General features: G+C 44.8%; 1 protein-coding gene across 7 annotated transcripts in view; it reads right to left on the bottom strand.

Moving 5' to 3' along the window:
* BCL7A (BAF chromatin remodeling complex subunit BCL7A) overlaps positions 1 to 22,833 on the bottom strand; it is a 31,734-nt gene extending 8,901 nt beyond the window's left edge. The window contains exons 1-4 of one of the 7 annotated variants that reach the window (XM_056535080.1): positions 22,411 to 22,833; positions 8,621 to 8,702; positions 7,655 to 7,717; positions 5,407 to 5,503 (exon numbers count right to left, since the gene is read on the bottom strand). In XM_056535080.1, the coding sequence (XP_056391055.1) occupies positions 5,407 to 5,503; positions 7,655 to 7,717; positions 8,621 to 8,702; positions 22,411 to 22,445 (277 nt within the window). In that variant the 5' untranslated portion in view covers positions 22,446 to 22,833. Of the gene's footprint in view, positions 1 to 5,406; positions 5,504 to 7,654; positions 7,718 to 8,620; positions 8,703 to 22,399 lie in introns of all 7 variants that reach the window. The other 6 variants (XM_056535073.1, XM_056535068.1, XM_056535115.1 and 3 more) reach the window with 6 other exon arrangements.
* Positions 22,834 to 23,095: the final 262 nt, after the last annotated feature.

The raw sequence follows: 23,095 nt of genomic DNA, 5'->3' as shown, positions 1-23,095 counted from the left end.
CAGTTGATCAACCACCCAAAACTGGTCAGGGTCTGAAGATGTGGAGACTCTCCTGATTTTGAGCAAAGGACAGAGCTTTGATCAACAGGTCATCCAGATAAGGAAGCACCAACACACCCCGAGCGGAGGATTGCAAACATCACCGCCAGGACCTTGGTGAAGGGCAAGGCCACAATGACCTCCTGCGCAAGGATGGTGTGGAGTGTAGACTAAAAGGCCGCAGCCAGGGCCAGAGAGCGGGGAGTCCGGAACCAGAAAACAACAACTTCGGGGAAAAGAACCAAACCCTATTCGGTAGCTGTCTGAAACTACGCCCCGAACCCAGGAACTGCGCCAACCAAACATCCCGAAAGAGGGACAGGCGACCACCCACCCTGGGGAAGGCTCGGGTGGCGGCACCCCTTCAGGCGGAGGTAGGCTTTCGAGTACCTGATTTGGAGAGAAACGTCCAGAACGGACGTCCTGCTTCCAGTAGGGGCACGCTTTGAAGACAGGAGCCTTCCGAGACTGCGAAGATGCCAGTTTGTCCTGGTAACTCGAGGCAAAGGACCGAAAGGACCGAAACGAAGAGGACTTGTGGCGATAATTGGTGCGACCCACCTTACTCTGAGGGAGAAGAGAGCTCTTACCGCCTGTAGCCTCGGAGATTATTTCATCCAGGCGTTTGCCAAAAAGGCGGCCGCCAGTAAAGGGCATGTCAGTGAGTGATTTCTTGGAGGTCGCGTCAGCATTTCAGGCCTTCAACCACATGGAGCGGCAGATAGCCACCATGTTGCCAGAAGCAAAGGCCACACAGCTTGCGGATTCCAAGGACACTGAGCATAGATAGTCACCAGCATTGGAGATCTGGAGAGCTAAATCAGCTAGATCATCTGGAGGAGCCCCGGATAAAACACCTTGGCGAACTTGAGAGGCCCAGGCCGATAAGGACTTGGATAAGGAATCCCCAGCAGCCCAAGGGGGGGAGGGGGGGCGACGATGGAGGAGAGGGGACAGGGACACTTGCCTAAGAAGATGTCCCATATACTCACCTCTGAAGTCTTCAACCAGTCTGGTGCCACCTGCATCGTACCAGGAAGTAGAAACGGGGCGAGAAGGGGCAAGAGGGGACCCGAATCCAGGGTACATCCCTTAGCACTGGTAGGTGGCGAGAAGGGGTTAACGGTGCATACCTTATGGACCGTGCCCTTTGCTCGCAAGTGGGGAATAAGGCAGCACCATGCTCTTGTCGTCCCAACCTAGATAAAATAAAAGGAGATAAAAAAAATGTAAATAATAAAACTATAAAATAAAAAGACGACCAGGTCTGGAGAGCTCCAGACCAGTTTTAGCTTAGTGTCGGTAGGAGGCAGACACAGATTAGCTCAGAGTCAGTGGGCGGGGTATATCCTGCCAGGAGGGGCCTAGTGTCAGCTAGATATACACACAGTTCCTGTGTAACCCAATGGAGCCGAACGAGAAAACAAAAATGCAAAAACTGAAAAACGCTGAGAAAAAGGAAGACATTTAAAACGGGGACTCTTTCTACTGGCTTCCCCACCAAACTAAGTAATCTGGGAATAAGGGCCTTGGTAAGAGAGGTGGCCAATAACCCAATAATCAATCTGGCTGAGCTCCAAAGAACTTGTGTGCAGATGGGAGAAACTTCTATAAGGTCAATCATTAATGCAGCACTCCACCAATCTGGCCTTAATGGCAGAGTGACCAGAAAGAAGCTTCTACTTAGCTAAAAGACACATGAAAGCCCACCTAAAGTTTGCAACATAGAAAAAAAAAAAGCACCGAAAGGATTCTCAGATTGTAAGAAACCAGATTCTCTGGTCTTGAGAAACCAACATTGAAATATTTGGCTTAAATTCTGTCATGTCTGGAGAAAACCAGGCACAGCTGATGCCCACTACCATCTTTAGAGTGAAGCATGGTGGTGGCAGCATCATGCTATAGGGGCGTTTTTCAGGGACTGGGACAGGGAGACTTGTCAGGGTTGAGAAAAAGCTGAATGGAGAAAAGTACAGGGATATTAGTTAAAAGCTGATCTGGGGGGTGGGGGGGGAGATTTATATATCACTGAATGTGGACACCTTTTTTGAGTTGTAAAAAGTTGCATATTTGTAGCAGGTTGTTTTTTAGTTTTTTTGTGACATTTCCACATTCACACTTTCATAGTTTATCTATTTGTACTAATCTGTTTTTTGCAGATGCAGTGGAAATTAATTCATAATTTTTTTTTGTTCTAAACTGCGAGGGGGTACGGACTACGAATTGTGCAAGAGGCAATTTTTTTGCGCACAGCTACACCACCCAAGTACTACACAAACTTTTCTATTACACAGACACTTCTTTATCTACACTGTATTATTGTTCTAGTCATCTAGTCTGCCCAATAATCTGAATACTATGAATAGTCCCTGGCCCTATCTTATATGAAGGACAGCCTTATGTTTATCCCATGCATGTTTAAACTCCTTCACTGTATTTGCAGCGACCTCTTCTGCAGGAAGGCTATTCCATGCATCCACTACTCTCTCAGTAAAGTAATATGTGGCATCATCCCCCAGAAGACTGGAGGCTGTAGACGCTGCCAAAAGTGCTTCAACAAAATACTTAATAAAGAGTCTGGATACCAGTGTTCATGCAAAATTTTAGTTTTTCCTTTTTTTATAAAAAAAAAAAATAATAAATTAAAATTCTGTTTTCCCATTGTCATAATGTAGTACTGAGTGCAATAGATTGGGGGGGGGGGGGGGGTTATAGCACAAGGCTATAACAAATTAAGAAAAAAATGAAAAGGGTCTAAAGACTTTCCAAATGAGCTGTATATACAATACAATACTGATTTAAATTAATATATGACAAGTTATACTGAATCTAACAAAAACATATCAAACTGCAGCATCTTCTTTATGAGCTTTTTTTTTAATAAATTCTTTGACTGGTTGCTGCCATATTTAATAAAACCTGTGTATTTTGTCACCTTCTAACACACTGTCTGTGTCACTGCAGACATTGTACATAGAAGATAAGGATGCTTTCCTGCACAATTTTCTATGCTGGAGCTGTGCATACTCAGCAGAAGGCACAGTTCACAACAAAAATGCCTACCTCCAAACTGATGGAACCAGGAAGCCTCGGCCATGAGCATGGATGACTTATGGCTACAGCTTTCATCAACTGAAACATTGTGCTGCTGTAGACAGTGAGGGGAATTAGAGGTGCTACGCTGCAGTTTTAAGGGCTCTTAACCACAGATATAAACTGTATGCACAAAACTACAACTCCCACCATGCTAGGTGAGCCCTTAACTGTTAGGGCATGCTGGGAGATGTAGTTTTGTAACAGCTGGCAAGCCACAGGTTGGGAAACACTAGATGTCTGCACAGAGATTAGGTTGCTGCATTGTCATGGGTAGTGTGGAGGTAACTTAAAGCAGCATGGAAGTAATTCAGCATAGGAGCAGTGTAGTGTTGCAGCAGTTGTAGCATGTAATTGCAGCAGTTGTGGACATGCTCACACACTGTTGTGGCTGCACTGTTCTACAAAAGTGGATGATAACGCTAGTAGCGTTGTAACACACCAATAGAAGGGGTGGCATCCTAAGCAGTATATCATAATACCAAACCCAACACCTAGAATTAATTCCAGGTTGGGGTGCAAGACCCCTTAAATGTGCACCCTCCCTATAAAACTTAGCTTTTAATGTGTAAACTTAAAATGTAACTTGTAAGGAACCTATTGTTTTAAAAAGATCACCACTGTAATTGTACACAAACTCTCAGTCGAGAGTATATCACTGCCCTCTGCCTGCAGTGCTACAGGGACTCATTGTATTCAACAAAATGTATCTTTTTTATAACTACATTTTTATTAATTTTTAAACAGGGATCAATTTATATGGGTGACAGGAAACTAAAATGTAGCAGACACTAATAAAAATGTAGAAATGGGCCATTTAAATGTAAAAATATTATTTTTTTTATAATTTTTTTAAACTTTTTATTAATAATGGATTTTAATAATGTGTTGATTAAAATGTGTGTTTTAACTTTTTTTTCTTTATGTTTTACATTTTTGTAGGTAGTACTACTACTTCCATCATGGAACACTGTTCCATGATGGGAGTAGTAGTACCTGTACTAATTGACAGATCGCAGCGGGTGTCAGCCACACTTGTCTGGTCCCCTACCCAACTGCAGGTACTACTACTCCCAACATGGAGCACACTCTGCTCTATGCTGGGAGCTGTAGTACCTGCATTAATAAGACAGATCGCAACGGGTGTCAGAAGTGACACTCCCTGCGATCTGTCTATTAGTACAGATACTACAGCTCCCAGCATGGAGCAAAGTGTGCTCCATGTTGAAAGCAATAGTACCTGTAGTAAGGGACAGATCACAGTAAGTGTCACTCCTGACACCGGTGCAATCGTCCAGATGTGAATTTCGGGACTCAGATGTGCTCACGGCTACAGAGCCGGTAGAACTGATGGTGAGCAGTAGATATACGTTGTATATCTACTGCCAAGCAAGAATTTACAGTGAACATGCAATGTGTATACAGTATACACATTGATGGCTCACTTAACCCGTTGCTGAGCTGTGCGCTATATGCCAGCCCAGCAAGGAAAGAGTTAACTTACACTGCTGGACAGTGTAGGTTAACTCTTTGGGCGGTATACAATATATACAGCTATCTATAGATAGCTGCATATAGTGTATACAGAAGATGAAGAAGGGAATTATAGTTTTGTACCAATTGGAGGCTCCCTGTCTGTATAGACATTGCATTATGGGCGCTCTCCCCATGTCCTAACCAATTTTTTGTGTATTTTTTTTCTTCTCGTTTCAGATCAGTATGCAAAGGATTACGGCGGATGAACTGGATTTTTTTCCTTTTAAAGGGGTACTCCGGCGCTAAGACATCTTATCCCCTATCCAAAGGGAGGGGGGGCGATTCAAACTTTTATTGGGGAAGGGGTTAAATCACATTTATTAATTTTTTTACATTTTATTTTTTTGCAATGTTACAGCTCCCATAGGGAACTATAACATGCAATACCTTGATTATAGACACTGATCAATGCTATGCCATAGCATTGCATGCATCAGTGTTATCGGTGAGCCAACCACTAGCATAAATATATGCTCATGGTCATGAAGGGGTGAAAAAAAACTAAATAAAACAAGAACTTACACAAGACAAAAGGAGGTTGGATGTCAGCAGGGGAAGTGCAAGGCCACATTTGTTGAACTTTTCTCCCTCTGCTGTTCAACAGTGGGAAATATAAAAATCATAATATTTCAAAATAAATAAATAAATTAGAAGAGCTATTCCCTTTAAGAATAAAAAAACAAGATGATAAAGTGAACAGAACTGAAACAGCATTACCATTTCTATCTCTATACCCACCATGCATATCCATCATGCCTGGTGAAGAGCTGTTTTCTGGGGTGGTAAGTTCTGAACCACACTTCTCATCTTTTGTTTTCTTTTTGTTCTTAGTCTTCTGAATGGAAAGGAAACAGAAAACCCAAAAGAGAAATAGCACAATATTTAACAAAACAAACCACTATTACAATCTTCAGCACACTATAAATTCATCTTTTTTAAAGACACGTTATAATGTTCCGTTATGAAAACCCTTAAAATCGGCCATTAAACAGCCGTTACAAAATCCCATTATAGTCTATGGGATTTTTACATTATCAGTTTTAACCAGTCATAGCCCATTTTTAATAACGGACGTTATTTTGTAACGGGAGAAAGAACTGAAGAAATAGTGCATGCACTATTTCTCCCGTTACCTTCTCCAGTCGCAAAATAGCATTCGTTAATAACCGGCTATTGGGTTAAAACGGGTAATGTAAAAATCCCATAGACTATAATGGGATTTTGTAACGGCCATATAACGGCCGTTTTTAATGGTTTTATTAAAGGGTCATTATAACGGATCTTTAAAACACATTTCTATAGTGTTAAGGCAGCATAAGAAAATACAAGTTTAAAAGAAAGAAATTTAATGTAAACTTTCCAGAGACAGATGTACAATCGTATACAGGTGTAGATTAGTATTTTAAGCCTTCAGTCTTTGCTCAGCCCAAAAAATGGCTACAGATAAGGCAAAAAATTAGACTAAGAAGTGTCTTTATAAAAAGGGGCTTTAACACCCCTAATCAAAAAATCCGTGTATGAAAAAAATGGCAGACATTTTTTGAGCCATAAAATACATTGGGAAGGATATATCTAAACTTGTGCAGGTAAACAGTAGAGCAGTTGCCCATATCAACCAATCAGATTCCAGCTTTCACTTTTCAGGGGCCTTTATAAAAAATAAAAGAAGCATTCTGATTGGTTGCTATGGGCAACTGCTTCACTGTTCCTCTGCACAATCTCCCCTATTGTCATAGCCTAAAATTCATATGTTGTAAACGGTAATGTCATATTATATTTAGACTGAGCTGCACAGATGACTACCCAATACCAGATCCTCATCTGCAGAATTAATTACTACTCCGTAATCACCTATTGGCTTACCACGGGCTAAAGTATGCCCTAACTATATCAACAGGGGTTTACCTTCATGGCTATATCATTGGACAAAAGAACACAATGTACCTAAAAACTATTTGCTAGGAGACAACATAAGCCTCATGCATACATGATGTGTCCGGGTGGTCCACAGACTATTTGATTCCAGTTATTTTTCTAGAGCAGGTTTGGGTGCCTGATTTATTTGGCACTTACAATATGTAAATCAAATTTGAACCTTTTCATAAAAAGATGCCCATGAGCAGCAAACCAGACCCCTGCCACTTCCAACATGTAATCGGTCACTATTTATCCTATACGCAACTACTGCAGAAACATCTGGGGTGGGAAGCTGTGATACAAACAAGAGCCTGAGTGAACTATCCTGTCCATAAAGTGCAAAAATGTCCGCACTGCATCCCCAGCATAGAACCCCCATCAAGGTAGAGGGAGGACAGTGTGCCTTTTTATTTTGCATATTGCACTGCTTGGGTTATTGTAGAGAGACTGCCACCCATCAGTATGATTTATGGATGGTGAAAGGAAACCAAAGTACACAGAAGTAACACATGCAAGAACATACTAAGCCCATGTAGTTGTTGCTCTTTGTTGTATTCAATTCCAGCGCAAACCATATTGGAAGGTGGCATCTGTCCAGACTGCTGCCAATGGGGCAGATTCATATGAGAGTAAAGAACCCTTGAACAAAAAACATCCCTGTGAAATAGTGATGAAAGCTAAAATGCTGGTGAATACTAGTGAATCACTTCATTAGAACATATTGTAATCACAATGGGGGTGTCCACTGTCTGGTCACTTACATTATGTTTAGTGACATTAGCAGACTAGCCCAGAGCTGTGTTACCTACTTAAATGCGACAATGCAAATCACATGTAAAGTTGAAATAAGATGGCCTAGAAATAAAATCTAGGATCAAGTTATCTACAGGCCATTGCCTGGTCTAGTCATTGTTTTCTTTTCTCCAGCACTTGAGCTTTCAAAACTAAAAAGCAGAAAATCCAGAGTTAGTGTTAGAGAAGTGTGTAGATCATCATGCTGGGTGGTTAGTGAGGAGCCCACTCCCTGCAATATCAAAAACAAACAATAGTAGAAAAGACAGGATCTGACTTTTCCACAGGGTTTTGGTCGCCTCAGAAGTCCCGAATTCTCATCTGTCACTTTCAACTCAATCTAAAGGGAAAGAAATGTTCAGAAATAAAATGACTGGATAAAGATTTCCTGTGCAATTGACTTGGATAAAATGTAATTCACAGCACAGAAAATGGTGCAGGCAGCGCAATCCCAGCACACTATGAATTACTCTCATATGCTCGGGCATATCAGAATAATCATGCAGGTACTCAGATAAGTAGTCATAGGGGTCGGTCCCAGCAGCTGGTGACGCATCTCTCCCTAGCAGCCACAAACCAGGACGTCCTATCTCCTGAGAAAACAGGAGACGCATTGCTATCTCACATAAAATGGATCCCCCCCCCCCAACTACAAACAAAACAGTGTGTCGAACAGGACCTGCTGACGTGTCCCTTAAAAATGTACATGCTCCACACTGTTATCAGTCTTATTATAAAAGTCTGTCAAAACAAATGTTTTCTCTCATTTTTACAGTAAAATCCATAAATGCACATACTAGTTTATTGACTGAGGTCTGAGAATGTTATTTGCACCTAGAAATACTTCTAACTAGTTGATCTCTAATTTGTCGATGCAAGAAATCAATATTAAAATGAAGACAAACTGGCCTACACACAACAAATACAAAAATAACTAAAGCTAGTACTTGTTTTTTCATATCTACAAGTGCACTGACATAGCATCCAGTATATGGAAGTGAGGCATATAATTGGTTAATTAAGACAAAATAGGAGAGCTTTATAGCACAACATTCTAGCTCAAACTTAGGGTGGACCATTTCTCTAGCATCATAGCCTTATCTAAGGAAGGGACACTAAATAAATATCAGTGCAAAGTAACACATGAAAATAAGGAAGGAGGGCCTAGTGAACCTTTCATTTATGGTTGTCTATAGGATCCTACTGAAGAAGAATTTGGAAATGTGAACTAATAAAAGCTTACATCATCCACTTTTGGCTCGGCAACCGGCACCCACTTGTAAATCCTAAGAGAGGTATCTCCAACAGTTACCCATTTCTTTTCCCTGGAAAATAAAGTACAAATAAAACATTTGGCTTCTTGATGCTATTAAAATCTCTCTGAGACAATGTAACTACACACTGGTTATAAATCATAGTAATACTGTTAGCAGCAGAGTTATCATTGTAACATTGACATTTGAGAAACAGTTATTGGGATGACAGCATGAATTGTTCCTTTACACTTACACTAATCTAGTTTACAGGACATTCTTCTGTATGGTTCCATGTTTTTGTTAAAAATGGTTGTTTATCCTATTTAAAAGGGCTACCCAGTGGAAAACAATTTTTTTCCATATCAACTGGCTCCAGAAAGTTATACAGATTTGTAAATTACTTCTATAAAAAAAATCTTAACCCTTCCTGTACTTAGCTGCTGTATTCTCCACAGGAAGTTGTGCAGTTCTTTTCAGTCTGACCACAGTGCTCTCTGCTGCCACCTCTTTCCATCTCAGGAACTGTCCAGAGCAGGATAGGACAGTTCCTGACATGGACAGAGGTGTCAGCAGGGAGCACTGGACAGACAGAAAAGAAATTTAAAAAGAAAAGAACTTCCTGTGGGAGCATAAAGCTGCTCCTACGTACTGAAAGGGTTAAGATTCTTTGGTAGAAGTAATTTACAAGTCTGTTAAACTTTCTGGCACCTGTTGATTTGAAAAAAAAGTAGATATTTGTGCTTACAGAAAAATGTCTCTTTCTCGGAGGATCCATTGGGGGACACAGAGACCGTGGGTATATGCTGCTGACACTAAGCAAAAAAAAGAAAGACGCCCCCTCCTGGCAGGATATACCCCACCTACAGACTCTGAGCTATCAGTTTAGTCCCAAAGCAGTAGGAGAGGACCGACAGGGAGAGAAAAAACCGCAACTGTCCGAGGTGAGCACAGACAAAAATTTAAAAATTAACCGAACCAACCCTTGGACAGACAACCGAACCAAGGACCCCAGAACAAATGGGTGGGTGCTGTGCCCTCCGAGAAAGATTTTACGGTAAGCACAAATATCTACTTTTCTCGTTCGGCTCCATTGGGGGACACAGAGACCGGGGTGGGAAAGCAGTCCCCGGGGTGGGAAAAAACGTATGCAACTGAGGTGGAAGGCTGGGCCATAGCCGCCTGCAACACTTTGCGACCCAAACCAGCATCAGCTGATGCAAAGGTATGCAACATTTTGCAAATGTGTGCAAGGACGACCAGGTGGCCGCCTTACAGACTTGCAAGGCCGAAGCCCTGTTGCGGAGAGCCCAGGAGGCCCTGACGGACCGTGTAATGAGCAGAGAGCCAGAAAGACAAAATTGTCCGAAGTTCCAGGATGTTGATGGGGAGGAGAGCCTCCTGGGAGGACCAATGGCCCTGGACCGTCCGATTCCTGAAGACTCCATCCCCCCCCTCAACCGCTAAGACTGGCATCCGTCGTGATGACCTGCCAGTGGAGGGGTAGAAAAGATCGCCCCTTTTGACGAAGAGGAGACCGAAGCCACCACAGGAGGGACTGGCGAGTCCTGGGGAGAAGAATAATCCTGCAATCGAGGGATAGCGGAGACTTGTCCCACCGGGACAGAAGAGAAATTTGAAGAGGTCGACAATGAAACTGGGCGAAAGTAACTGCCTGCATGGCCGCCACCATCCGACCCAGGAGAGAAGATCAACTCCTGATGACAGAGCGCAGCGCTTGACCGGCAGAAGCCGAATCCGGGCGATAGGCATGTCAAACTGGAGTCCCAAGAAGATCAGAGACTGGGTGAGAATCAGTTTGGACTTGTCCCGATTGACCACCTAGCCGAAACGGGACAAGGTCTGAAAAGTGAGATGTAGACTCTCTTGATTCTGGGCCCTGGTTGTAGCCTTGACCAGGAGGTTGTCCAGGGAGGGGATCACTGACACACCCCGGGCTCGCAGGATGGCGATCACTGCTGCCAGGACCTTGGTGAAGACCATTGGGGGCATGGCCAGGCCAAAAGGAAGGGCCAAAAACTGAAAATGGCCCTCCGGAACTGCGAAGTGGAGATAGCGCTGATGCGCCGGAAAAATGGGAATGTGAAGGTAAGAGTCTCTGATATCCACCGAGGAAAGAAAATCCCAATGATCCATGGATGCCACCACAGAACGGAGAGACTCCATACAGAAATGACGCAGGAGTAGATGACGATTGAGGAGCTTCAGATCCAGGATCGGGCAGATTGAACCCCCTTCTTGGGGACGACAAACAGGTTGGGATAGAACCCCGAAAAATGCTCTTTGGGAGGAACTGGAACAATCACTCCCTGAGCGAAAAGCTACCACCAAGGAAGGAAAGCAAGGAGGGCGGGATTCTCTTGGGAGGGAAGCGAACTCGATCCGAGCCATTGGAAAAGACATCTCTGACCCAAGGGTCCTGCACATGGGTAGACTAAATGTCCCGGAACAGGGACAAACTACCTCCCACTTGAAATTAATGTTCATGGGGGGCATCCCTTCAGGTGGAGGAAGGTTTAAGAGTGCCCGACTTGGCCGCAAAACGGCCAAGACGGTTATCTGACTTCCAGGAGGGATGGGCCTTGAAGGAAGGAGCCTTCTTATCCTGTGAGGTGGCCGGTCTGGTTGCCCGAACCAAGCCAAAAGACCGAAAAGGCCGACTTCCTGCGGGAATCGGTACGGCGAGACTTGTGCGGGAAGGAGCTCTTATCTCTAGTAGCCTCAGAGATAATCCCGAAGAGTCGGGTCCCAGAGAAAGGAAGCTCAGTGAGAGATTTCTTGGAAGCGGCATCGGCACCCCAGGCTTTGAGCCACATGGAGCGACGAATTGCCACCAGGTGATCTGTGGCAAATGCCTTACAACAGGCAGACTGCAGAGAAGCAGAGCATAAATAGTCTCCAGCATTTAAGAGTTGAAGTGCAGGATCCGCTAGAGCTGGGCATTATGACCAAAAATGTGTATCACGGTATTTTTTTAAGTTATGGCGGTTCGACGGTATTTAAAGGTATTTTCAACCCCCCCCCCCCCAATCATGTGACCCGTGGGTGCTGCTTCTCCAAACCTTGTTAGTCCCTTGTCTGGAGGTTTCCATGCCGTTTCCAGTAAGGTGTCAAATTCAGCATGAGAGCTGAATACCTTGAAAGGTTTCCCTGATGGCTGAAACCAAGTTGTCTACCATGTCGGACACGCTGGATCAGTCCTGTGGGTCAGAGGCAGAACCTGACTCCTTGTCTTCCAGCTCCCCAGGAGAGTGGGAGCGGGTGGAGGCAGCCTTAGATGAAGGTGAAGCGGACTTGGCACGCAGACCTGGAGACCAAGGATGGCGACCAGGAGACCCTTAGAGCTCCAGATAGGATCCAGAGAACACCGTAGGGCTCTGTGAGATCGCCCAACATAAGGATCAGGGGAAGGTGAGCGAGCCTCTCTGGAGGTCTGGCGTAAGGAAGACCTCTCCAATGCAGTCAACACTGAACAGGAAACTCACGCCAGGTTGGAAATCAACAGAGAGGGAGGAAACCCATTTCGGGGGGAGCAGAGGCCATAGGTTCCGGTGGAACGTCCTGGGCATGCAGGTATACCAGGAGGGCCGGGGCGCGCAGTGGTGCAGGCGGGTTCAGAAGAATCACCAGACATTTTAGATTTGCAGCCCACACAAGCGGAAAAAGTGACCAGGGCCGCAGAGACCTGTCTGGCGGGGGGGGGGGGGGGGGGGGGTACCGGTCTGGGTTCAGACAGAGGTGTAAGCAAACTGACCCCCGGCGCTCCAGTCACCTCACACGTGGAGGCGGCCGAAGCAAAAGTTAAATTCCGGTTGTGCGCGCATAGCACAGCCGCCAGAAAAATTAGGACTGTAAAAATGCCCCAGTGAATAAACAAAGTAAAAATGCCATCTGCACCACTGCTTCTGTCCCCTTGCTTCAGAATGGCTGAGCAGGAACTTTACTCAGAATGAATAAAAAGGAGTGGGCCCAAAACAGGGGGTGGCTACAGAGGTTGATAATCCTGAGTAAAAGATAGATCCTTAGGAAAAAAGAAAGGGGAAGGGAGAAGGAAAAGAGAAGGAAATACTCACCTTGTCCTGGGAAAACTTACCTACTGACCGGTGGCAAGGCGCTGACCGGTGGCAAGAAGGGGTTGACAGTGCATAGCTCGATGCCTGTGCCCCTTCGCAAATGGGGGGAGGGGGGACAGTGAGCGCTATCCTAAAAAGAGAAATAAAAAGGGAAAAAAAAATCTATATACACATCCCTAAACTAAAAAATAAGAAAATAAGAGACCAGGTCTGGAAAACTACAGACCTGCTTCTGCCTCCTATGGACACTAAGCTAAAACTAATAGCTCAGAGTCAGTAGTCGGAGTATATCCTGCTGGGAGGGGATGACTTTCTTTTGTTGACTAGTGTCAGCTCCTCCTAGTGGCAGCAGCATATACCCAGAGTCTCTGTATCCCCCAATGGAGCCGGAGGAGAAAAGTGTTTTCCACTGGAGTACCCCTTTAATGTGATCTTGCCCATCAGACAATCATCTATTTACCCAGACACAATGGACCTCATTTACTAAGAATGTCGGGTTTTTAATAGTGGGAAAATTTGTATCAGACTTGCAGGATTCCTCTCTATTAACTATTGGGAAAAGTCGGGAGCATTTTCTGACCAGATTTTTCTAGGTGGATATTTCCAGCCATTTATCCACAGGATTTTCTGTGAATTCAATAGTAAATGGGTCAGGTTGTGAAACCACGCCCCTTTCCGGACCGGGCACGCCCCCTTTGCAACATACCACGCCCCTTTTTCGGCTTTTCACAGTGCAATGTCGGATTTGTCGGATTTTCCAGGCGTACACTGTTGCAAACATGTCTCAGACACTCTGTGCCAAAATAACTGAAGAAGATGACGCGCCGCCGGTCAGTCACCAAGCCCCGGCTGGCGTGCGTCCTCCTGTGATGGTCCTGCGGTCCTCCTGTGTCTCTATGGTCGCAGGAGGACGTCACTGCCGTCCCGTGCGTACAACCATAGAGGCGGAGAGGCGGAGAAGCGGAGGAGGACCGCAGGAGGACGCGCGCCGGTCGGGGAATGGTGAGACATCCCTATGTCCCGAAAAGATCTTACGGGACACAGGGATGTCCGGCATAGGAAAAGCTATGATTATCTGCTCCCGTGATACTAAAAACCAGGGTGCCTCCAGCTGTTGTGTAACTACAACTACCAGCATGCCCGGACCGGCAAAGTCTGTCCGGGCATGCTGGGAGTTGTAGTTTCACAACAGCTGGAGACACCCTGGTTTTTAGTATCAGTAATTAGTTTTTATCTTCTCCGTGTGCGGGGGCCGGCCCGGGCAGATAGTCATAAGTTTTCCTATCCCGGACCCCAATACCTGGCGTATAAGACTACCCCCGACTTTTCAGAAAAAAAGTCGGGGTTAAAAAGTTGACTTATACGCCGGAATATACGGTAATAAACTTTAAAAACTGTAATACTTAAAATTCTACTTGTCCTGTCATGGTCCCCCCACCACAATTACAAGCTGCAGTGTTGATGTCAGTATGATCACCACAGTAGTCAGGGACTCTGTCCACCACAGTCTAGTGTCCACATACCACATGGCATAACACTCCAAACTAAACAAAATGCTCTGTTTTCTAAAGGCCTAAAAAATGTTTTAATGTGTGAAAGTAATATGTACTTTTTGTTTAGGTGTCTTCTCTTTAACCTCTTAAGGACGCAGGGCGTATGGATACGCCCTGCATCCCAAGTCCTTAAGGACGCAGGGCGTATCCATACGCCCGTGGGAATTCCGGCCCCCACCGCTAGCCGGTTGGGGACCGGAGCCGGATGCCTGCTGAAATCGTTCAGCAGGCATCCCGGCATATCGCCCAGGGGGTCATTATGTCCCCCCATGTCGGCGATCGCCGCAGATCGCTGGACAATTCAGTCCAGCGATCTGCGGCGATTCCGGGTCAATCGGGTCTCCAGTGACCCGATGACCCGGAATTACTGGCTGTTCGGGGCCGTCTCTGACGGCCCCGAACAGCCAGAGCCTGCAGGGGTGAGGTGGCACTGATGCCACCTCACGATCGCCCTGATTCGTCGGCCGGTAATACCGGCCGACCAATCAGGGCGCCTGCTGCGGGCGTCACTCCGCACCCGCTCCGCCCCTCTTCCGGAGGGCGTGAGCGGGTGCACGACCCCCGGTGCTGGGGACCCCGATCCCCGGCGTCCATGTTGGGATCGGGGCCCCAGGAGCGACGGCGGCGGCGGCGAGGGACTTTCCTGCGATGGAGCAGCAGCAGGAGGTGAGTTACAGCCTCCTGCTGTTGCTTAGCAACAGCTCCCAGCATGCAAAAAGGGCATGCTGGGAGCTGTAGTTATGCAACAGCAGGAGGCAGACCACCACAACTCCCAGCATTCCCTTATGGGCATGCTGGGACTTATGGTTTTGCAACAGCTGGAGGCACATTCTTTCTATGGAAAAGTGTACCTTCAGCTGTTGTATAACTACAACTCCCAGCTTGCACAAACAGCTAAAGTGCATGCTGGGAGTTGTAGTGGTGCATCTGCTGGTTGCATAACTACAACTCCCAGCATGCCCGTTGGCTGTCGGTGACTGCTGAGAGTTGTAGTTTTGCAACAGCTGAAGGCACACTGGTTGTGAAACTTAGGTTTTTTTTTTTTACCTAACTCAGTGTTTCACGACCAGTGTGCCTCCAGCTGTTGCAAACTACAACTCCCAGCAGTCACCTTACACCATGCACCCTACATGCTGGGAGTTGTAGTTTTGCAACAGCTGGAGGCACACTGGTTTTGAAACACTGAGTAAGGTCACAAACTCCGTGATACATAACCAGTGTGCCTACAGCTGTTGCAAAACTAAAACTCTCAGCATGTACAGTCTGTCAGCGCATGCTGGGAGTTGTAGTTTTGCAACAGCTGGATGTCCCCCCCCAATGTGAACGTACAGGGTACACTCACATGGGCGGAGGATTACAGTAAGTATCGGGCTGCAAGTTTGAGCTGCAGCAAATTTTCTGCAACAGCTCAAACTGCCAGCGAGAAACTACTGTGAACCCCCACCCGTGTGACTGTACCCTAAAAACACTACACTACACTACCACAAAATAAAATAAAAAGTAAAAGACACTACATATACACATACCCCTACACAGCCCCCCTCCCCTCCCCAATAAAAATGAAAAACATCTGGTACGCCATGGTTTCCAAAACGGAGCCTCCAGCTGTTGCAAAACAACAACTCCCAGTATTGTCGGACAGCCGTTGACTGTCCAGGCATGCTGGGAGTTTTGCAACAGCTGGAGGCACCCTGTTTGGGAATCACTGGCGTAGAATACCCCTATGTCCACCCCTATGCAATCCCTAATTTAGGCCTCAAATGCGCATGGCGCTCTCACTTTGGAGCCCTGTGAGTATTAAGGCAACAGTTAAGGGTCACATATGGGGTATCGCCGTACTCGGGAGAAATTGGGCTTCAAATTTTGGGGGGTATTTTCTGCTTTTACCCTTTTTAAAAATGTAAAGTTTTTGGGAAAAGAAGCATTTTAGGTAAAAAATTTTTTATTTTTTTTACATATGCAATAGTCGTGAAACGCCTGTGGGGTATTAAGGTTCACTTAACCTCTTGTTACATTCCCCGAGGGCTCTAGTTTCCAAAATGGTATGCCATGTGGGTATTTTTTGCGGTCCTGGCACCATAGGGGCTTCCTAAATGCGGCATGCCCCCAGAGCAAAATTTGCTTTCAAAAAGCCAAATGAGACTCCTTCTCTTCTGAGACCTGTAGTGCGCCAACAGAGCACTTTTCACCCCCATATGGGGTGTTTTCTGAATCGGGAGAAATTGGGCTTCAAATTTTGGGGGGTATTTTCTGCTTTAACCCTTTGTATAAATGTAAATTTTTTGGGAAACCAAGCATTTTAGGTAAATTTTTTTATTTTTTTTTACATATGCAAAAGTCGTGAAACACCTGTAGGGTATTAAGGTTCACTTTACCCCTTGTTACGTTCCCCGAGGGGTCTAGTTTCCAAAATGGTATGCCATGTGTTTTTTTTTTTGCTGTCCTGGCACCATAGGGGCTTCCTAAATGCGGCATACCCCCAGAGCAAAATTTCCTTCAAAAAAGCCAAATGTGACTCCTTCTCTTCTGAGACCTGTAGTGCGCCAGCAGAGCACTTTTCACCCCCATATGGGGTGTTTTCTGAATCGGGAGAAATTGGGCTTCAAATTTTGGGGTGTATTTTCTGCTATTACCCTTTTTAAAAATGTAAAACTTTAGGGAAACCAAGCATTTTAAGTAAAAAAAATTTTTTTTTTTTTACATATGCAAAAGTCGTGAATCACCTGTAGGGTATTAAGGTTCACATTACCCCTTGTTACGTTCCCCGAGGGGTCTAGTTTCCAAAATGGTATGCCATGTGGGGTTTTTTGCTGTTCTGGCACCATAGGGGCTTCCTAAAGGTGACATGCCCCCCAAAAACCATTTGACGCTCCTTCCCTTCTGAGCCCTCTACTGCGCCCGCCGAACACTTTACATAGACATATGAGGTATGTGCTTACTCGAGAGAAATTGGGTTTCAAATACAAGTAAAAATTTTCTCCTTTTAACCCCTTGCAAAAATTCAAAAATTGGGTCTACAAGAACAAGAGAGTGTAAAAAATGAAGATTGTGTATTTTCTCCTTCACTTTGCTGCTATTCCTGTGAAACCCGTAAATGGTTAAAACGCTTACTGAATGTCATTTTGAATACTTTCGGGGGTGCAGTTTTTATAATGGGGTCATTTGTGGGGTATTTCTAACATGAAGACCCTTCAAATCCACTTCAAACCTGAACTGGTCCCTGAAAAAAAGCGAATTTCAAAATTTTGCGAAAAATTGGAAAATTGCTGCGGAACTTTGAAGCCCTCTGGTGTCTTCCAAAAGTAAAAACTCATCAATTTTATGATGCAAACATAAAGTAGACATATTGTATATGTGAATAAAAAAAAAATTATTTTGAATATCCATTTTCCTTACAAGCAGAGAGCTTCAAAGTTAGAAAAATGCAAAATTTTCAAATTTTTCATCAAATTTTGGGATTTTTCACCAAGAAAGGATGCAAGTTACCAAAAAATTTTACCACTACGTTAAAGTAGAATATGTCACGAAAAAACAATCTCGGAATCGGAATGATAACTAAAAGCATTCCAGAGTTATTAATGTTTAAAGTGACAGTGGTCAGATTTGCAAAAAATGGCCGAGTCCTTAAGGTTAAATCAATATTAAAGGGGTTATCCAGGGAAAATTATATATATCAACTGGCTCCAGAAAGTTAAACAAATTTGTAAATTACTTCTATTTAAAAATCTTAATCTTTTCAGTACTTATGGGCTGGTGAAGTAGAGTTGTTTTTTTTTCTGTCTAAGTGCTCTCTGATGACACCTGTCTCGGGAACTGTCCAGAGTAGAAGCAAATCCCCATAGCAAACCTCTTCTACTCTGTGCAGTTCCTGAGACAAGCAAAGAGCACTGTTGCCAGACAGAAAACAACTCAACTTCAACAGCTGATAATTATCGGAAGGATTAAGATTTTTTTTAATAGAAGTAATTTACAAATCTGTTTAACTTTCTGCAGCCAGTTGATATATAAAAGTTTTTTCCTGTAATACCCCTTTAAATTTGATGTTGGCAGGGGCTGCCGCACTCATGTGAGCGCTGAAGCCTCTAATGCAGTGCTTCCCAAACAGGGCACCTCCAGCTGCTGCGAAACTACAAACAAAATTTGCTTTCCAAAAGCCAAATGTGGCTCCTTCTCTTCTGAGCATATGGGGTATTTCCATACTCATAAGAAATTGGGTTACAAATTTTGGGGGGCATTTTCTCCTATTACCCCTTGTAAAAATGTGAAATTTGGGGGGAAACCAGCATTTTTTTTTCTCATTTACACATCCGACTTTAACGAAAAGTCGTCAAACACCTGTGGGGTGTTAAGGCTCACTGGACCCCCCTTGTTACATTCCTTGAGGGGTGTAGTTTCCAAAATAGTATGCAATGTTTGTTTTTCTTTTTTTGTTTTGTTTTTTGCTGTTCTGGCACCATAGGGGCTTCCTAAATGCGACATGCCCCCCAAAAACCATTTCAGCAAAATTCACTCTCCAAAATCCCATTGTCGCTCCTTTCCTTCTGAGCCCTCTAGTGCACCCACAGAGCACTTTACATCCACATGAGGCATTTCCTTACTTGAGAGAAATGGGGTTACAAATTGTGGGGGGATTGCTCTCCTTTTACCCCTTGTAAAAATCCAAAAAATAGCTCTACAAGAACATGAGAGTGTAAAAAAAATGAAGATTTTGAATTTTATCAATTTGCTGCTATTCCTGTAAAGCACCTAAAGGGTTAAACTTTCTGAATGTCATTTTGAATACTTTGGGGGGGTGCAGTTTTTATAATGGGGTAATTTATGGGGTATTTCTAACATGAAAGCCCTCCAAATCCACTTCAAACTGAACTGGTCCCTGAAAAATTCTGATTTATATTTTCGTGAAAAATTGGAAAATTGCTGCTAAACTTTGAAGCCCCCTGGTGTCTTCCAAAAGTAAAAACATGTCAACTTTATGATGCAAATATAACGTAGACTTATTGTATATGTGAATCAATATATCATTTATTAGGAATGTCCATACAAGCAGAGAGTTTCAATGTTAGAAAAATGCTAAATTTTCATGAAATTTGGGGATTTTTCACCAAGAAAGGATGCAAGTAATGACAAAAATGTACCCATATGTTAAAGTAGAATATGTCAAGAAAAAAACTCTCTCTGAATCAGAATAATCGGTAAAAGAATCCCAGAGTTATTAAAGGAGTACTCTGGTGCAGAGTATTCCTGCTCAGTCCTGCCCGGGCTGCAAAAAAAATGAAAATAAACCATCCCTCACCTTCCTGGGTTCCCGCGGAGCGCCACTACAGCTGATCGGTCCTCCGGTCCATCTTCATATTTCCATGTGAACGAAGCGTCACATGTCGCTCAGCCTATCGCAGGCCGCCGCGATGTTCTGCCTCGGCCCATAATAGGGTGAGCGCCATGTGACGCTTCGTTCACAAGGAAGTATGAAGAAGATGGACCGGAGGACCGATCAGCTGTAGTGGCACTCCGTGGGAACCCAGGAAGGTGAGGGATGGTTTATTTTCATTTTTTCTGCACCAGAGTACTCCTTTAATGCATACAGTGACAGTGGACAGAATTGCAAAAAGGGCTCAGTCCTTAAAGGAAAACTGTCAGCTTTCTCCTCCCACACTAACCAGTTTGATGCTTACCGTGCCCGGATCCCCGGCGACGTTCGGACGTAATCTTCTATTTTCGGTATATGCTAATGAGGTGCTAACTGGCACTCTGATGTAAGTGCCGCCTGCCGCAGCGCTGCCCAGCTCATCAATATTCCTCCCCTCCCTCTGCCTCTCCCTCTTCGCCTCGCTCTGTAATGAAGAGAGGGGAAGAATATTGAGGAGTTGGGCGGCACTGCGACAGGCAGCGCTGACGTCAGAGTGCCAGTTAGCACCTCAATAGCATATACCGAAAATAGAAGATTACGGCCGAACTGCATGGTGGATCCGGATATGGTAAGCATCAGACTGATCAGCGTCCCCCGCACTACCAGCCAGTACCACTGGATAGAGAGGGGGGGGGGAGAAAGCTGACAGTTTTCCTTTAAGGTGAAAAAGGGCTCAGTCCTTAACCCCTTAAGGACCGGGCGTTTTTCGTGCTTTTGGTTTTTCCTCCTTACCTTTAAAAAATCATAACTCTTAAAATGTTGCACCTAAAAATCTGTATTATGGCTTATTTTTTGCGCCACTAATTCTACTTTGTAATGATATCAGTCATTTTACCCAAAAATCTACGGCGAAACGGGAAAGAAAATCATTGTGCGACAAAATAGAAAAAATACAGCCATTTTGTAACTTTTGGGGGCTTCCGTTTCTACATAGTAAATTTTTCGGTAAAAATGACACCTTATCTTTATTCTGCTGGTCCATACGGTTAAAATGATACCCTACTTATATAGGTTTGATTTTGTATTACTTCAGAAAAAAAAATCATAACTACATGCAGGAAAATTTATACGTTTAAAATTGTCATCTTCTGACCCCTATAACTTTTTTATTTTTCCGTGTTCAGGGCGCTATGAGGGTTCATTATTTGCGCCGTGATCTGAAGTTTTTAGCGGTACCATTTTTGCATTGATCTGACTTTTTATCACTTTTTATTCATCTTTTCATGATATAAAAAGGGACCAAAAATACGCTATTTTGGACTTTTAAAAAAAAAAAAATGCGCGTACGCCATTGACCGTGCGGTTTAATTAGCGATATATTTTTTTAAATCGAACATTTCCGCACGCGGCGATACCACATGTTTATTTTTTTTTTTATTATTGGAAATGCCGGGTGATTCAAACTTTTATTAGGGGAAGGGATAATTCAAAGGGTTAATGATTTTTTTTTTACACTTTTCTTTTGCAATATTATAGCCCCTAGGGGGCGCTATAACATTGCATGTACTGATCTTTAACTGTGTTCAATGCATCTCCATAGGGATGCATTGATCAGTGTTTTCGGCGATTGATTGCTCAAGCCTTCTTTGTATCCTAGTTTTTATGTCGGTTTCATTAAAAGTTTTCAATAACAAACGATTTGATGAAGGAAGATGAATATTTCATGTTATATGGTACTTTGGTTCCTTGTTTTTATGTTGGTTTCAATACAAGTGATTTGATCAAGAAAGATTAATATTGCTGGAGTAAATCCCCAGTGGTCTATTACAGTGCTTCCCAATCTATGACCCTCCAGCTGTTGCAAAACTACAACGCCCAGCATGCCCTGTCAGGGCATGCTGGGCGTTGTAGTTTTGCAACAGCTGGAGAGACACAGGTTGGGGGAAGCCTGCAGTCGTGTTAGGTTTCATGTGATGTCTCTTAATACAGGAAACTTCTTGGCCATTTAAATTCCTGTCCAATAAGGTCATCCCACAATAAGCCCTGAGCTTCCCATTGGCTCCCGCACGTCTGACCGAGGTGTCCATTTCTCAATAAATAGCAAATGAAAACACCATCCATGAAACTTTTTTGGGGTTATTTATGTTTTGTGTCAGGCCGGTGTGTGCGCGGGAGCGGCCCCCGGTTCAGGATTGGGCTTTACGGTTCGGGCTGAGCCCCCCGTGTGCTGGAGACAAAGGAGGCCGTGTAATGAGATTAGGACAATCCGCAGCGCGCCGGACGCCTCCATAGCGCACGTGTGCGGCCGGACAGACACGGAAGGGTCGGCGCCGGATCCCGCTGTACGCCCGGTGTGGTGTCGCCGCCGCACTTCCTCCTCCTGCCCCATCTTTCTGGAGAAGAAGAGCTGGACGGGGGAGGAGGCTGCTCCGAGCCTCGGGGCCAAAGCGCTAAATTTAAAAAGAACGGTGGAAGCCCCGGATACGGCGATAAAAACGCATACGGCGATATATACATTGGCGGCTCCGCAGTGTCCGGGGAAGGAGGCGGCGTGAGGAACCGGAGCGGCCACAATGGCCCGGCGCTTCTCCCCCTCTCGGAGCTGACATGGCTGCCGGCTTTGGCGGGAGCTCGGAGGTCCATGGTGCCTGTGAGGCGGTGGAGGGGGCACCGGGGAGCTCAGGGGGATAACACGGCACCGCTCCGGTCACACCGCGTCCGTCCCCGCTGCCGCCACCTCCCTCCATTTCTCTCCTTTGTTGTCCTTTTTCTTACCATTTCCGTACTTTTTCGATGGCGGCCATAACCCGTTTGATGTCATCTTTAGCTCGGCTTCGTGTCTCTGCTCTGACCGAACGTCCCGACATGGCTGCAGCGGCTTCCCGGGGAAGGGGAGGGGGGCAGGAGGAGAGTCGCCGCCGGTTACTTGTAGCTTTCTTTGCTCTCACATACACACATACGGCCGAGCACAACACGCATGCGCACTCGCCTTCCTGCCGGGACTCGCAGCGGGGGGATGGGAAAGGGAAGCACTGCACACCCACAATTACAATGCAACACTCCTGCACCCGGGCTTATCCATCCTTATCCTAACGGGAAAATAATAGCTTCTAATAATGGAATCCCCTACATATAGTGGAATAGTCTTCATAGTGTGAATTGCGGTCTAATGCGGCCTCAGGTTACCCTAGATAAGGGGATGAAAGTGTATGGACAATGAAAGTTTGAGCTCTGTCTAAAAAATACACATGACATTGGGGGATATATCAAAACATGAACAGAGGAAAAGTTGCCCATAGCAACCAATCAGATCGCTTCTTTTATTTTTGACAAGGCCTCTGAAAAATAAAAGTGGTGATTGGTTGCTATGGGCAACTCAGCAACTTTTCCTCTGGACAGGTTTTGATAAATCTCCCCCATCTGGGGAAATCAAAACCTGTCCAGAGGAAAAGTTGCCCATAGCAACCAATC

This window comes from Hyla sarda, chromosome 1 (genome assembly GCF_029499605.1).
Source record: "Hyla sarda isolate aHylSar1 chromosome 1, aHylSar1.hap1, whole genome shotgun sequence".
Taxonomy (NCBI): domain Eukaryota; kingdom Metazoa; phylum Chordata; class Amphibia; order Anura; family Hylidae; genus Hyla; species Hyla sarda.
This window is presented reverse-complemented; position numbering and strand designations above follow the sequence as displayed.